The sequence below is a fragment of the Microcaecilia unicolor genome, chromosome 14, assembly GCF_901765095.1.
Source record: "Microcaecilia unicolor chromosome 14, aMicUni1.1, whole genome shotgun sequence".
Taxonomy (NCBI): Eukaryota; Metazoa; Chordata; class Amphibia; order Gymnophiona; family Siphonopidae; genus Microcaecilia; species Microcaecilia unicolor.
The window spans coordinates 34,756,422-34,770,399 of record NC_044044.1 but is presented as its reverse complement, the minus strand read 5'-3'; the positions used below and the strand labels follow the sequence as shown (position 1 = coordinate 34,770,399).

General features: G+C 43.9%; 1 protein-coding gene and 2 non-coding genes across 3 annotated transcripts in view; all 3 read right to left on the bottom strand.

Moving 5' to 3' along the window:
- NCAPD2 (non-SMC condensin I complex subunit D2) overlaps positions 1-13,978 on the bottom strand; it is a 30,048-nt gene that overhangs the window by 12,116 nt on the left and 3,954 nt on the right. Inside the window, exons 3-18 of the mRNA XM_030187889.1 lie at positions 13,463-13,538; positions 12,842-12,900; positions 12,068-12,246; positions 11,837-11,976; positions 10,834-10,961; positions 9,850-9,973; positions 9,518-9,665; positions 9,235-9,432; positions 7,912-8,046; positions 7,626-7,713; positions 3,380-3,563; positions 3,172-3,293; positions 2,405-2,620; positions 1,956-2,130; positions 542-626; positions 308-441 (exon numbers count right to left, since the gene is read on the bottom strand). Of these exons, the coding sequence (XP_030043749.1) occupies positions 308-441; positions 542-626; positions 1,956-2,130; positions 2,405-2,620; positions 3,172-3,293; positions 3,380-3,563; positions 7,626-7,713; positions 7,912-8,046; positions 9,235-9,432; positions 9,518-9,665; positions 9,850-9,973; positions 10,834-10,961; positions 11,837-11,976; positions 12,068-12,246; positions 12,842-12,900; positions 13,463-13,538 (2,191 nt within the window). The remainder of the gene's footprint in view (positions 1-307; positions 442-541; positions 627-1,955; positions 2,131-2,404; positions 2,621-3,171; positions 3,294-3,379; positions 3,564-7,625; positions 7,714-7,911; positions 8,047-9,234; positions 9,433-9,517; positions 9,666-9,849; positions 9,974-10,833; positions 10,962-11,836; positions 11,977-12,067; positions 12,247-12,841; positions 12,901-13,462; positions 13,539-13,978) is intronic.
- On the bottom strand, positions 12,501-12,800 carry LOC115458485. The gene has a single exon (XR_003940081.1). It is a non-coding gene; the product is annotated as a small nucleolar RNA U85 (small nucleolar RNA).
- Positions 13,103-13,391, bottom strand: LOC115458486. Its single transcript, XR_003940082.1, has one exon. It is a non-coding gene; the product is annotated as a small nucleolar RNA U85 (small nucleolar RNA).

Below are 13,978 nucleotides of genomic sequence, written 5' to 3'. Positions count from 1 at the left end.
TAGGAAGGCATGATTTTTTTGTTTTGTTTTATTCTCTATCCGTTTCCTAATAATTCCTAACATTGTTTACTTTTTTGACCCCTGGCATGAACGATTTCTTCCCTGCTCATGTACCTTCTGCTCCACCTTGGTACATTAAGCCAACAGTAGAAATTTTCAAGTGGCTGGAGTCAAATCACACAGTGCTGAGACCCTCTCCATGTGCTTGGGCAGTATAGAGAAACACTAGCCAAATACTGTGAAGCTGTTATACAGCCCATAGACAGTAACAACCTAACAGCAGAGCACAGGCGAACTCTGACCTTACCTCGCCAACATCCCAAGCAACATGATAGCAGCCCGTCGTTCCAACACAGAGCACGGACACTTTCCAGTGAATTGTTCCCACAGAAACTGGATAACAGCAGGATGGATCTCGTCTTTCTGTACAAACTCTGATACCTAAAGTAGGCAAAACAAAACATCAAATTTAACTGCAGATGGAAGACTGGAAAGGAGCAGGGAGGAGGAACTAAAAGGGTGGAAAGTGTCAGGTACTCACAATTTCCTCCAGACACCGAATAGTCCCCAGTGAAGAATCCACCATAAGGAGAGAGAGATTGTGAACCAGGGCCTGGGCCTTTAGCCTGTGAAAGAAGGAACACAAAAGAATTAAATAGCAACAAGGAGCCAGCCAAAGGCAAAAGAAGTTCCATACAAGGAGAAATTAAGTCTTGCCTGCTAATTTTATTTCCCTTTGTCCTACCAGACCAGCCCAGAACGTGTGGATTATACCCGTCAATCAGCAGATAGAGACGGAGAAAAAAAGTAGTCCTATGTGCTTTGCATATAAGGGCATTGTGCAGCCTTAGATGCTCAGTATTTGCAATGACGAGCAAGGGACCATATGTTTTCCATTTTCCTTAAATTGATCACTCTGGGGGGTTCAGACTCATGCCCTGGTCCAGACTGGTAGTCTGAAGCCAGCATGCTTCTCACTTTCCTTTGGAGGGAGAGCCTCACCAACTCCTCAGTCTGTGACCACCATTAAGAAAGCAGGGCATCTGCAGCTACTACTACTTAACGTTTCTAAAGCACATGGGCCCTGGTCAACTGAACCACCTCCAGCATTGCTGCCACAGATCCTGAGATAGCTCCAAGTATGTGGCTTCCTGCTGTTGAGCTATTGTCAAATCTATGACTAAGTTCTGAGCTCTGAATTTCAGCAATAAAACTTATCCCAGACGAACGTTGACACAAACTCCAAGGTATTCTAACTCATGAGATGGTCTCAGTTTGCCCAACTGTTCCATAAAGTACATTACCCAAGAGGTAACTTGTTTGGTGTCCTGAAAGAACTTTGCCCAAATGGGGAAATTAGATCTTACCTGATACTAATGGAAAGAAAATTACTTCCCACTTTACCAGAACCTGTGGGATAGTTGTGTCCATCAACCAGCAGGTGGAGACAGAGAACTGAAAACTGACCTAAGACATCTCTCTCTTGGAATCCAGTCCAGCTCCTCTGTACTTACATAAGCAAGCAGGTAAGGAGAAATTCAGAATAAAAACATCCACCTTAAACAACTCACTAACCTAACATTAACCAGACAAGCAAACTGACTAGCCAGGAAGCATGATGTCCACTAGGCACTGTACAAATTTGTGCTATCTCCACCTGCTAGTAGATGGATCTCAGAATCTCTACCTGCTGGTAGGACAGCACAAGCTCAAGCCTCTGGACTGGTTTGGAGGCATGCAAGGAAAGAATATTAGCAGGTAAGATCTAATTTCTCCACTGGAAAAATAAACTGAACTGATGTGGGTAATAGGTGCAAGAAGGAATAGATATTTCAAACATACACTGACGAGATCAAAGACAGGAGGAATCGTAGTATACATGAGAACTCTGACAAGACAGCGATGCATGGGACACAGACAAATAAATCCTAAGAAGTTGAGGTGGCACTTTTTACCTGGCTGACTCACCACTGGGAGTCAGATAAAGCCTCCTGTATGCATTCACCACAGCCTCTCTCACACCTGCCTCTTTGGACCACACCAATGGCAACATCCTGCGAATCCCAACCACAGCCTGTGAGATGTCAAACTGTGAGACTGTCACAAAGAAATCAATCACCTCCTGTACCACTGAAAGATACAAATACAGTGAGAAAAGACAGTCATAAATGTACCATGGCAATATGCTATACGTTACACCACTTGCCTTCACTTCCCCTCTCTGATACTGCCATTCCCACCCCTTTCTTCTCATCCAACACTTCTGCCCTCCCTCCATCTTGTCTAATACCCCCCCACCCTTTTTTTTTTCCATACCTGACAGCGTAGCCTTTACAATCCTCCTCCCTAACAACCCAATCATCCCTGACGCAATGGTCTGGTCTGCTCTCCTTCACCCTCATACCTGATACTGCTGTTTCATACATCATTTTACTGATCACATTAATGGCTTCTTCAATCTTGACAGCAAAGTTGAAAGCGTCTCTCAGATACTGCACTAGCATCTCCTGTTTCAGAAGTTGAGACTGCTGCACTTGAGCAGCTGAAGAACCTACTTCTGGATTCTCCACTGCAGATTCCTCTCTCTCACTGTCACTTGTTCTCACACTCTGCTCCTTATCTGCATTAGGGTTACAAAATCACACCTGGAGTGAGGAGCAACCCAGACCCCATGCCCAGGATTCCTGTAACCTAAGAGACACTGCCAAAGCCATGCAAGCTTTTAAGCAAAGACTCAGGCCTTCCAGTGATGAATATGAAATGAAGACAAATTCCCAGATCATTCATTCGTCTGTCTGAACAGCCTTTATTACATACAAGACATATCTGCTGAAACAAGGTCTCTAGAAAGTTCTGAGACAGTTTCTCTACTCCACCATAGGGTCAGAGTTTAACGTAGGATCCAGTTCACCCATATGCATGATATATACTCCCTTATGAAACAGCCATACAGGACCCATAAATACAGATGCTCAATTGTCCAGGCTTTATCAACACCCTCAGATAAACTTGGGAGTGTATTAAGCCAATGCAAAGGATTTCAACAGCAGAAAACAAGACAGAGATGGAAGACAGAGCAAGTTACTGCCCTGAACGGAAACACTCACTGCCATGATGCATTTTTAGCCTGGCGGTACAGCAAATTTTTAATTAACTATAGCTCTATAATACCTTTGAAAAGTTTTTCCAGCAGACTCAGAAGCCTTGTTTGCTCATCTTCTTCCATGCTTCCTGGGAAAAGCTTGGTACCCTTAAAGTGCGACATGGCTGCCCGTGCAAGAGCAATGGCATCCCTAGGCAGAATAGTGAGATCAGAACTTGAGGTACATGGGGAGCAGAAAGTCAGGTAGAGTCTGGGAGCAGAGGCCTCACCACTCACTTATAGCTTGATTTTTTCAACAGCAGGACAATGTGTTCTGAAACAGTTTCTGGCATCTCTCCCTCTCCAATGCCACTTCCTACATCCTCCTCTTCCTCAAGATTTCCCTGTAGGATAATCTGTAAGCAGCCCTGGATCTCTGGTAGCATGGCTTCCCACTCCTCCTCTGCTGAGACAAGGGCAGCTGCAGAGGCACAACACAGATCGTTTTATAGACACCTAAACCAAATATTCAAACCACCACTTGAAGTATTACCTTCCGTGCTGGAGACCACATCTACAGAGGCACAGACAAGGTAGAGGCAATTCAAAAGGCAGACCACCAAAAGGGAACATGGCCGCCACTACACACCATATAAAAACTGAAGTTAAAGATGTTTAATTTCAAGAAAGTAGGGAAGGAAAAATTTGGCCTTAGTCCAGACATAAGTTCATGCTCCCCTATCAGCAGATGGATGCAAAGGACTACTAGACTGCAGATTGGGCATATAAGAAAGAGGAACCTGAACTATAGATATGTGATGCAAGGTTCCAAGTCACCGACCAGGAAAAGGATCTAGGTGTCATTGTTGATACTTTGAAACCCTCTGCTCAGTGTGCAGCGGCACCTAAGAAAGCAAAGGAGCAATTAGATCTTACCTGCTAACTGGCTTTCCATTAGTCCCTCCAGACCAGCACAAATGGGTTATGCACTCCGACCAGCAGATGGAGACAGAACAAACTGAACTTCAAATAAGCTATGGAATAGAATGTTAGGTATTAGGAAAGGAATGGCAAGCAAAAATGAGAATGTCATAATGTTTTTGTATCACTCCATGATGCAACCGCACCTCGAGTACTGTGTGCAATTCTGGTCACCACATCTCAAAAAAAATTTAATGGAATTAGAAAAGGTACAGAGAAGGGCAACGAAAATGATAAAAGAGTATGGGATGACTTCCTATGAGGACAGGCTAAAGTGGCTACGGCTCTTCAGCTTGGAGAAGGGACAGCTGAGGGGAGATATGACAGATGTCTATAAAATGAGTGGACGTGAATCGCTTGTTTACTCTCTCCAAAAATACTAGGACTAGAGGGCACGCAATGAAGCTATTAAGTAGTAAATTTAAAACAAAACTGGAGAAAACATTTATTCACTCAATGTGTTTAAACTCTGGAATTTGTTGCCAGAGAATATGGTTAAAAACGGTTAGCTTAGCAGGGTTTAAAAAAAGATTTGTATAACACCCTAAAAGAAAAGTCAAAGCCATTGTTACGATGGACTTCGGAAAAATCCACTCCTTATTTCTAGGTTAAGCAACATAAAATCTATTTTACTGTTTTGGGATCTTGTAACTTGGATTGGCCACGGCTGGAAACAGGATGCTGGGCTTGATGGACCTTCAGTCAGTCCTAATATGGCAATACTTATGTTCTCTATAGAGTCCCATACAGTTCCCAGCTTTCTAGTATTCACATATCAAAAAACTCCCCAGTCTTCATGAGCAGGGGAGCTGTAAAATAGTGGCTGTACTCCGTGTGTGTTCAGACAGAGGCAGTACCTCACTGCCAGTCGGCCCTGACAAAACTGTGCCCGTTCCCACTCTCTCCTGCATCAAACTGCACAGCGGTCCTGCCGGAGAGCCCAAAATTCCTGGCATATTCAGATGCTGTAGCAAATCAGAAGACAGGCCGCCGCCAACCATTTCCTGTGGGATTCATGACTTGCACACACTGCATTGCTCTGATGATCCCTCCTCTGCTCCAAGCAGAACTTGCAGCCTTCCAAAGCAGTTCATAGTCAAACATTAATCGGACTTACCACTACCAGCTACTCCCCCCCCCCCCCCCCCCCAAAGCTCACTCTCCAAAATTCCTACCCCAGATGAGAAAGGATCAGGACTGATACTCTACCCACAGTCTCCAGTAAACGTCATTCCTTCTCCTTTTAAGGTTCTTGTGCTGGAAAAGGAGAACTCTACAGGAATAAACTGGGTCAGAAAAAGAAACAAACCAAAGAGTCTCCCCCAAGGTAAATGGAGCTCAGAATAAATTGGGTCAGAAGACAAAGCTTCCATCATAGAAGGAATTATAGTAGTCACAGATGTTTTGGTGAAAAACAGAACAAGATAACTCCTCAAGAAGATAACTTAGTCTTCCAGTAAGAGCTGGTCTATTATTAAGCTTTTCCAGTAAATACTAATCAACTCATTACTATAGCCAATCAGTGTTAACCATTACATTAGCATATATTCAATAAATGGGATTATTGTCAGAATAACCTGTTATGTTAATGAGCGTATATAAGTGATTGTACTTCCTATTTCTTGGGGGTGAGAAAGTCACAGCCAGCACACCTTTGTGCAAACCGGGCTGCACTCCCATGAGAAACCAATTAATTGGCAAGTAATCCTATTGCTTTCTCATAAGCACCCTTGGGTCTTTTATATATGTAAATTGGCTTTAGCTGGTAATTTGGGGTGAGGGTGAAAAAGACCCTAAAATAAAACATTGGAGACTCAGACCCAGAACATTTATGTGTAGCTGTGGACTGTACCCCCATAATCATTTGATTGTACATATATTTGGAGAATAATAAAAGGATTTGATTGCTAGTGCATTCTTTGGAGTCTCAGATATAAAAGTAATGTCGTGTAGCAATGTTCTGTACTCCCAGTGATATCACTGATCTGCTAATTGTACAAATACTTGATAAGAAATAAGGTATCTAATAAAGAGCAAACTGCTGCAGCCTTGGGTGATTTATTTATTCCTAGGTATTGTGCTTGATGAGTACAATTAAATGATCACATTTCTCATTCTAAACGTAGCCTTGGTTATTTATTCCACCTATTAGGAGGTGGCTGGTCTATACACTTTAGTAAGGAATAAATATGCCTAAAATTCACCATCTGCTGGAGAAAAGGCGGCTGAGGGGAGATATGATAAAGGTCTATAAAACAATGAGTGGAGTTGAACAGGTAGACGTGAAGCGTCTGTTTATGCTTTCCAAAAATACTAGGACTAGGGGGCATGCGATGAAGCAGGACTAGGGGGCATGCGATGAAGCTACAAAGTAGTAAATTTAAAATGAATTGGAGAAAATGTTTCTTCACTCAACGTGTAATTGAACTCTGGAATTCGTTGTCAGAGAATGTGGTAAAGGCGGTTAGCTTAGCAGAGTTTTAAAAAAGGTTTGGACAGCTTCCTAAAGGAAAAGTCCATAGACCATTATTGAATTGGGGAAAATCCACTATTTCTGGGATTATAAAATGTTTTAATTTTTTGGGATCTTGCCAGGTATTTGTGACCTGGATTGGCCACTGTTGGAGACAGGATGCTGGGCTTGATGGACCTTTGGTCTTTCCCAGTATGGCAATACTTATGTACTTCTAACGAAAATTTCAATCTAGAAAAACACTCATAAGAAGATCCACAAGGAAGCTAAACATCACACCTCGTCTAACAACTAAATAACCACTGGAGACCAAGAACACACAATGGCTGCAAAGGAACTGCACAGGGATCTTATTCAGTTTCAAAGTTAGATGTTCTCAGTCTCCACCTGATGGTAGGCGTGCATAACCCAACTGATCTGGAGAGTCACTATGGAAAGTGTCCGTTAGAAAGGCGGAACCCACCACGTGATTTCCACAAATTGCCACTTGCAAGGTCAGTACAACAGATACAGTTGTATCTGTTTCAGTAATGCTTGTTCCCAGAATCCTGTGGGCCCTTCAGCACTACGCTGCCTTCACCCAGAATGAGTGTCTTTTTGTGGAAAGCTAGCACCAAGGCATCCATTTTAGGAAGGTGCAAGCTCCACTGCAGCAAACCACTCTGACGGCTACTCCTCTTCGCAAGTGTAGCTGTAGCCAGATGACCCGATACTTGGGCCACGCAACACCCATTGTGCTCGGCTTGTGTCACCATTGTATATACTTCTCAATCCTTCACGTTCCCTGCATTCGGCCCACTTACCTCATGGCTTCTGCAGCAAGGTTTTCCCTTGGATCGGCCCTGAAGCCTTGAGTCTTCTGGCAGCACGAAACAGACCCATCCTTTAATTTCCTTCTTGTATTAGCTGCTCAACTCATTCCTGCCCATGTGTCTGGACAGATCTGGAGGGATACTAAAAGTTGGGGGATCTTTTTCTCCATCTGCTGGAAGGATGGCATAAACCCATATGTAGACTGGTCTAGAAGGATAATAAAGTTGCCACTACCTGTGTGTGTGTGTGTGTGTGTGTGGGGGGGGTGCGCTATACCTGAAGTGGATCCTCTCTGCTGCTGCTTCATTTCCATTAGTTTTCTCATCTCCGTCTCTAGTGGCATCTTCAGATCCACACTGCTCAGCTATAAGGACAAAACAGAAGAGTAAGAGCCCCAATCCCACTTCTCAAGCAGGACACAATCCTTCCTGCTCCCTCCTTATTTTTCAGTATTACAACTCAGACCCAGCTTCCCTTGAAGCAAGGAAGACCACAGCCTATACGTACACATACTTTGCAGGTCCCATGGCTGTGCGCCAGGAATACTAGAAAGCATACGTACCTTGCACGTGAAAGGGTTGTGGGCAAGGAAAGTTGCCAGTAGCTGGATGGCCATCTTACATACATTCACAGACTTGTCAAAGAGCCGTCCCACCACTAAGGTAACCACTGCATTGAAACGGTTCAGAGGGAGAACCTGGTGAAAAAGAATATGTAAGGGTGGCCATGAGAACAGACCATCCTGTGGAAAAAGAAGCACCTTTACCTTCCCCAATATGGACTCCCCCCTCTCACTGCAAACCTGTAAGTTACCTTTCAACTGTTATCCTGATCTGAGCAAAAATCTGCAAATGTTCTGCAGTTCCTGTCATCCAGGACTGAAGAGATTAACCTTGCTGTTCCAACTCAAAACCAAGGCTACTCCCCTCTCCCGCGAAACGCTTTTAACATTGGGCTGTAACGTGGACGTTAGTACCAGACTGTATTTGTTATGAAAGGTAGTGGTAGTGTTATAATTGCTTCTATGGAACAGGTTGAGAACCTCTCTAGTTGGTTGGAAAGTACAATGGAAGACTTGTGGCCAAAGCCTAGTCCCAGTTCATACAGCCTCTTGTAGACAGACTGGTACCAAATTAATATTGTTTGCTGTTTCCAAGTTATTAGATTAAAAAAAAAGGTACTCTGGGCCTGCAAATAGGTAGGAAAATGTGGGCTACAAATGTAATAAATAAATAAAACTGCAGGCATCTGATCAGTGGAAGTAGTTTTCATAGTAACATAGTAGATGACGGCAGAAAAAGACCTGCACGGTCCATCTAGTCTGCCCACGATAAACTCATATGTGTATACCTTACCTTGATTTGTACCTGTCTTTTTCAGGCACAGACCGTATAAATCTGTGCAGCAGTATTTCCCGCCTCCCAACCACCAGTCCCGCCTCCCATCACCGGCTCCGGCACAGACCCCGTATAAAAATCTGCCCTCCCCCATCCTAGCCTCTCAACCACCAACCCCTCTTCCCCCTGCCACCCAATTTCAGCTAAGCTTCTGTGGATCCATTCCTTCTGCACAGGATTTCTTTATGCCTGTCCCACGCATGCTTGAATTCCGTTACCGTTTTCATCTCCACCACCTCCTGCGGGAGGGCATTCCAAGCGTTTTCTGTTTAGTCTGTGGGTATTATTTCTGGGAACTGCAAATCCTATATCTTTTGTAGCATCATAACCCCAAGAAACTACCAGGGAATAGTTGCAAGGCAGAGTTACTAGTCCAGAGCTGACGAGCAGGTTTCTAGCATAGGGGCAGAGGCTTGGGGGGGGGGGGGGGGGGGGGGGCGGGGAGTCGCACTAAGGCATTACATTACTGAAGCGACAAAGAGCAGTACCTTGCATTGCACAATACGGATGAGGCTCTGCAGTGCCCGAGCTCGTACAAAGGCATTGACATCATGCATATGTTCCTGCAGCGTGTCCAAGAACTGGTCACGTGTATGCCGTGCCATCTCTTCCAGCTCTTCCCCATTCAGCACCTGGATTATCATCTCTACCATGATCCCAAGCACTGCATTCCGCATGATGTAGCTCTAAAGGACAGGGTACACAGAACCATTAATATGCACACGCTGTGAACACTACCTAGTTACATGTTAAATATTATTCCTCTCGCACCTCTCCGTCCAGATGATCCAGTAATACACTAATACTGGGGAGCATCACAGCAGGGATCTTCTCAGCTAGTTCCACTAGGAATACTGAATATGCTCTCACACCAGATGTCTCCCGCACAAACTCCTGCGGGCACTTCTGTCCAATCTCTCTGAGCAACATGGGTGTGGAGGGGAAAGAGGGAGAGAGAAAGAGAAAAATAAAACCAGCAATTTTATCCGTAAAACAGGAGACCGATGCCGAGATCAAGCAACTGCCCCGGGAGAAGGTTAACGGGGACAGGGGGTCTGGAAGGGTGAGGTGGTGTGGGGATTGGTGGTTATGAGCCCCCTTACCTCATGATTTCCCCCACGATGGATTTCACTCCGTACTCTGTGGCCCACAGACTCACCGCCTGCACAAAGATGGGAGCCAGATGTTCAAAGTGCTGCAGCAGCTGGCAAATCTTTAGACTAGCACCTAGAGGAAAAAGACAGAGGTAAATCACCATGGTATATAGAGAGCGAAGCCTCTTCCAGCACAAACAGTGAAATAATTAATGCCTTTACCATGGCCCTGGGTCCAGGGCTACAAGCAGAGATGGAAAATTTCCTGGAAAGGTAGACTGAAGGAAGAAGAAAGTGGAAGAAAATAGGAACACTGGAAATAAATTATTGTATTTAGGTAATGCTATAATAAATGCAAGTATAAAGACACATGCATTTTAAAGTTTACTTGAATGCTTATGAAGTTCTGATGCAGAAGTTTTATTAGCTGAAAACCAACATTACAAAAAAACACAGAATACAACCTATCAGAACTTGACCAGCTATGTTCAGCAAACCACCCCTATTTACTATAGCGTGCGCTAAGCTAAATGCTAGTCGCCCATATGTTCCTATAGGCGACTTAGCATGCTAAAAACACTAGAACGCCCTTAGTGTGGCTTAGTAGTAAAAAGAAAATCAGCCATCCTTTTCTTATTTTTCATTTTATGGCCGATTCATAGCAGAAATACATCTGAAATAGATAAATTCCATTAAAATAAGAGAAATCCTCAATCTAAAACTTGAAATTTGTCAGTTTACACAGTACACTTAGGTACAATGGACCACAGACTATGACAATTCATTGTTCTAGCAGATAATATGCGGAGAGCCATGCATCCAACACAGTTAAAATATTTCCAGATAAAGATTCTCACTGACCACTGTCCCATCTTTCAAAAATATTTACAATTATACGAGGATTATCCTGAAATTATGCTATTAATATTTTGATATCGTTTTAAAAATACACATAAAATTATGCCCTTTTTCCCTGCCCCGTAGGTCACTCACTCAGCATGTAATTATAGCGTTTCACCAGCACTCCCAGCAGGTGTGCAACAGCATCACGCACAGGTCTGTTCTTCACTTGGGCGATAGCTTGGTTCTCTAGGATCTTATAGCAGGAGCTAGATATCATGCTGAGGAAGACAAATGTGGGAGAGTAATGAAATAAATGAAGGCAGATATCAGAGATGGGAAGAGAAAGAAGCAGAGGCTCACAAAACGACAGATTGGGAGACCAGGAGCTGCAACAACACGGTTTAATGGGGCTGCCTGAAAACTGCCTCCTTTAATTCCTTCACTGCCCACAGATTACTTGCAGCAGAAAGGAATAGACACAAACTGCATATGGGATTTCATGGAATAATTTGGTCGTACTTGCTAATTTTCTTTCCTTTCCAATCAGCCCAGTACAGAACATGCGGTATTTAACAAAGCAATGCTTAACACAGGTGGGAAGATGAGGATTTTTCTGCCAAAACAGAGGGCCCAAAAGCCACCTCAATCCTATTACCAACATCCAACAAAAATGATAAAAAGGGATAGAAAGACTTCCCTACGAGGAAAGGCTAAAGCGGCTAAGGGTCTTCAGCTTGTAGAAGAGACGGCTGAGGGGAAGATATGATCGAAGGTCTATAAAATACTGAGCGGCGTGGAACAGGTAGCCAATCGCTTATTTACTCTCTCCTAAAATACTAAAACTAAGGGGCACACAATGAAGCTTCACACAATGTGTAATTACAAACTCTGGAACCTGATACCAGAGAATATTGGAAGGGTTTAAAAAAGGTTTGGATAATTTCCTAAAAGAAAAGTCCATAAGCCATTATTAAGATGGACTTGAGAAAAGCCACTGTTTATTTCTAGGATAAGCAGCATAAAATCTGTTGTACTGTTTTGGAAATCTTGGCCACTGTTGGCAACAGGATAATGGGCTTGAAGGACCTTCGGTCTCTCCTGGTATGGCAACGCTTATGTTCTTAAAATGCAGTCTTTCCCCTAAGATAATAACCTGACAAACTCTTCCTCCACCACAGCACGGCCCCAGAGTTTATGTACATCTAGCTGCAGCAAGTGACTAAGGATCTGTAGCACCTGCCCTCGCTCCACTTGCCAGTCAAAGCCAGAACCCTGGACCTTCATTTTCTTCCCCTGCAAGGAGAAGAGATAAGAGTGAAAAAAATTACTTGCACACACAACGAGAACTGTCATGCAAAGGAGCTGAATCTCTCCCATTCCTCACCTTCCCACATGGCTCCATGTTCAGTCCCATCTTGTACGTCTCTGCTTCAAAGGCTTCAAGCAGCTGAGTCAGTAGGTAACAATTCATCTTCAGCACATTGAGGTGCAAAAGACGATTAGCTGGAGACAAGTCAGAATCCTCCAAGGCTGCAGGGAGTTCATGTGAGTGACGAGATACAGCTGCAGGGTGAGAACAGAAAAAGAATCCAATGCAGTAATCCTTCAGAAACTTTGCAGGAGTTACCGTCCACATCTCAGTGTGATATACAAAGAAAAGCCTGGAGTCTTGCATAGAGTATTTGGCCTACTCCAGCCACGCTAAGTTTCTTCATTATTTTTCTCGGTACCGTGCAAATTGTAGATAAATTACATTGAAACAGCTAAAGCCTTGCAGATAATTTCTCCCACTGTTCTAGTAGCCATCCTGACCTAGCAGCCATCAGATTACCAAAGATGAGCGGTCATACCCTACCTGCCAGATCTTGGCTGTGACCCTGATGACCCCAGGCCGGGCATTATCATACCGTCTTGTTCTGGATGTCTCAATGCCCCAGCCTCTATATTCTTGAGAGAGGACAAAGAGATCCCAGATTTCCTGTTGGTCTGGCCTTACAGCAAATGAGCACACCTTTGCATCACTCACCAAGATTACAGACCTGAAAAAAGGCCATGGAGGGGTCACAGGGCACAGCCTGGCTGGTGGGATCACATGTGCCTTTGTGTCATCACTTGGCTGCAGCGGTTCATCCAATGAATAAAGTATCTTAATACTGACCTTTCACCAGAAGTTCCAGGGTATCCTCCTTCAGTCCAGGGTTCACAGCATGGAAGTGACTGGTAAGGGAAAGGGGGGGGGGGTGTAAACAATATACCAATGAGCATTAAACATCTAGTGTCATACACCACTTTCTGTCCACACAGGACCCTCCCACACCCCTTAGCACTATAAAAGCAGAACCAGCCACCTTTGGGGATGGCCAGCACATACACACACAACATGGTAAACTCTTCTAGTCTTGCCACAATGTAACCCCCCAGCCATCAGACTACCAAAGGTCTGTGCTCAGTTCCTGTAAGATTGTTCTGTGAAATGTGACCACTAACATTTGGCCATCAGGCTGTAGGCACTAGTTCACACTTTGCCTGCATATGCTCACCACAGGCAATCAAGGATAAACATGGGTGCCTCAGTGACTACTGTTGGTCCGACATAAAATCTGCAAATCTCTATGCAGCACTCATCAAGACAGACCAGAAGAGAGGTTAGGGGTCACACTCCCAACACAACTGCCAGAATCGCATTCGCCTTTGTCTCATCACATGGCACATTTGGCAATACAAGCCTGAAGAGTAATGGAAAGACTCCTGAGGACTAGGGATGAACTCAGATACTTACTACAGAATGCTATAAATGACATCAAATTGTTCCAAGACAGCTAAGGGACCTTGGGTCCTAAAAGAAGGCTGTAACCCTGTCAGGAGACACAATACACACACAATCCAGTGAAATCAAGCTACTGCAAGGGAAGAGAAGACAATACTGCCCCATCCAGCCCAATGCAAACTCTTGCAAAGCGTCAGAAATCAAATTGTGTTGTACAGCCATGCAGATTTATGTTCCTTATGCATTTCTAATTATTTTTGTTATCTGGTATATGAGCATTAAATGCATAAGCATTTCTGTCTGATATGTATTGTTTCAATCATACTTTTCAAACATAATTGTATTAAATAGGCAGACTATAACTATTTTAAATAAATTGGGAGACACTTTTCTCCCTGGACAAGAAGGATATGTCAGCCACACGTGGGTGATGCCTGGAAAGCAGCAAAGCAATACCCTACTGTGCAAAAACTGTGTACAGGGTAGGTAAGTGACCAGAGCTTACAGCTCACTGACATGCCTTGCAGA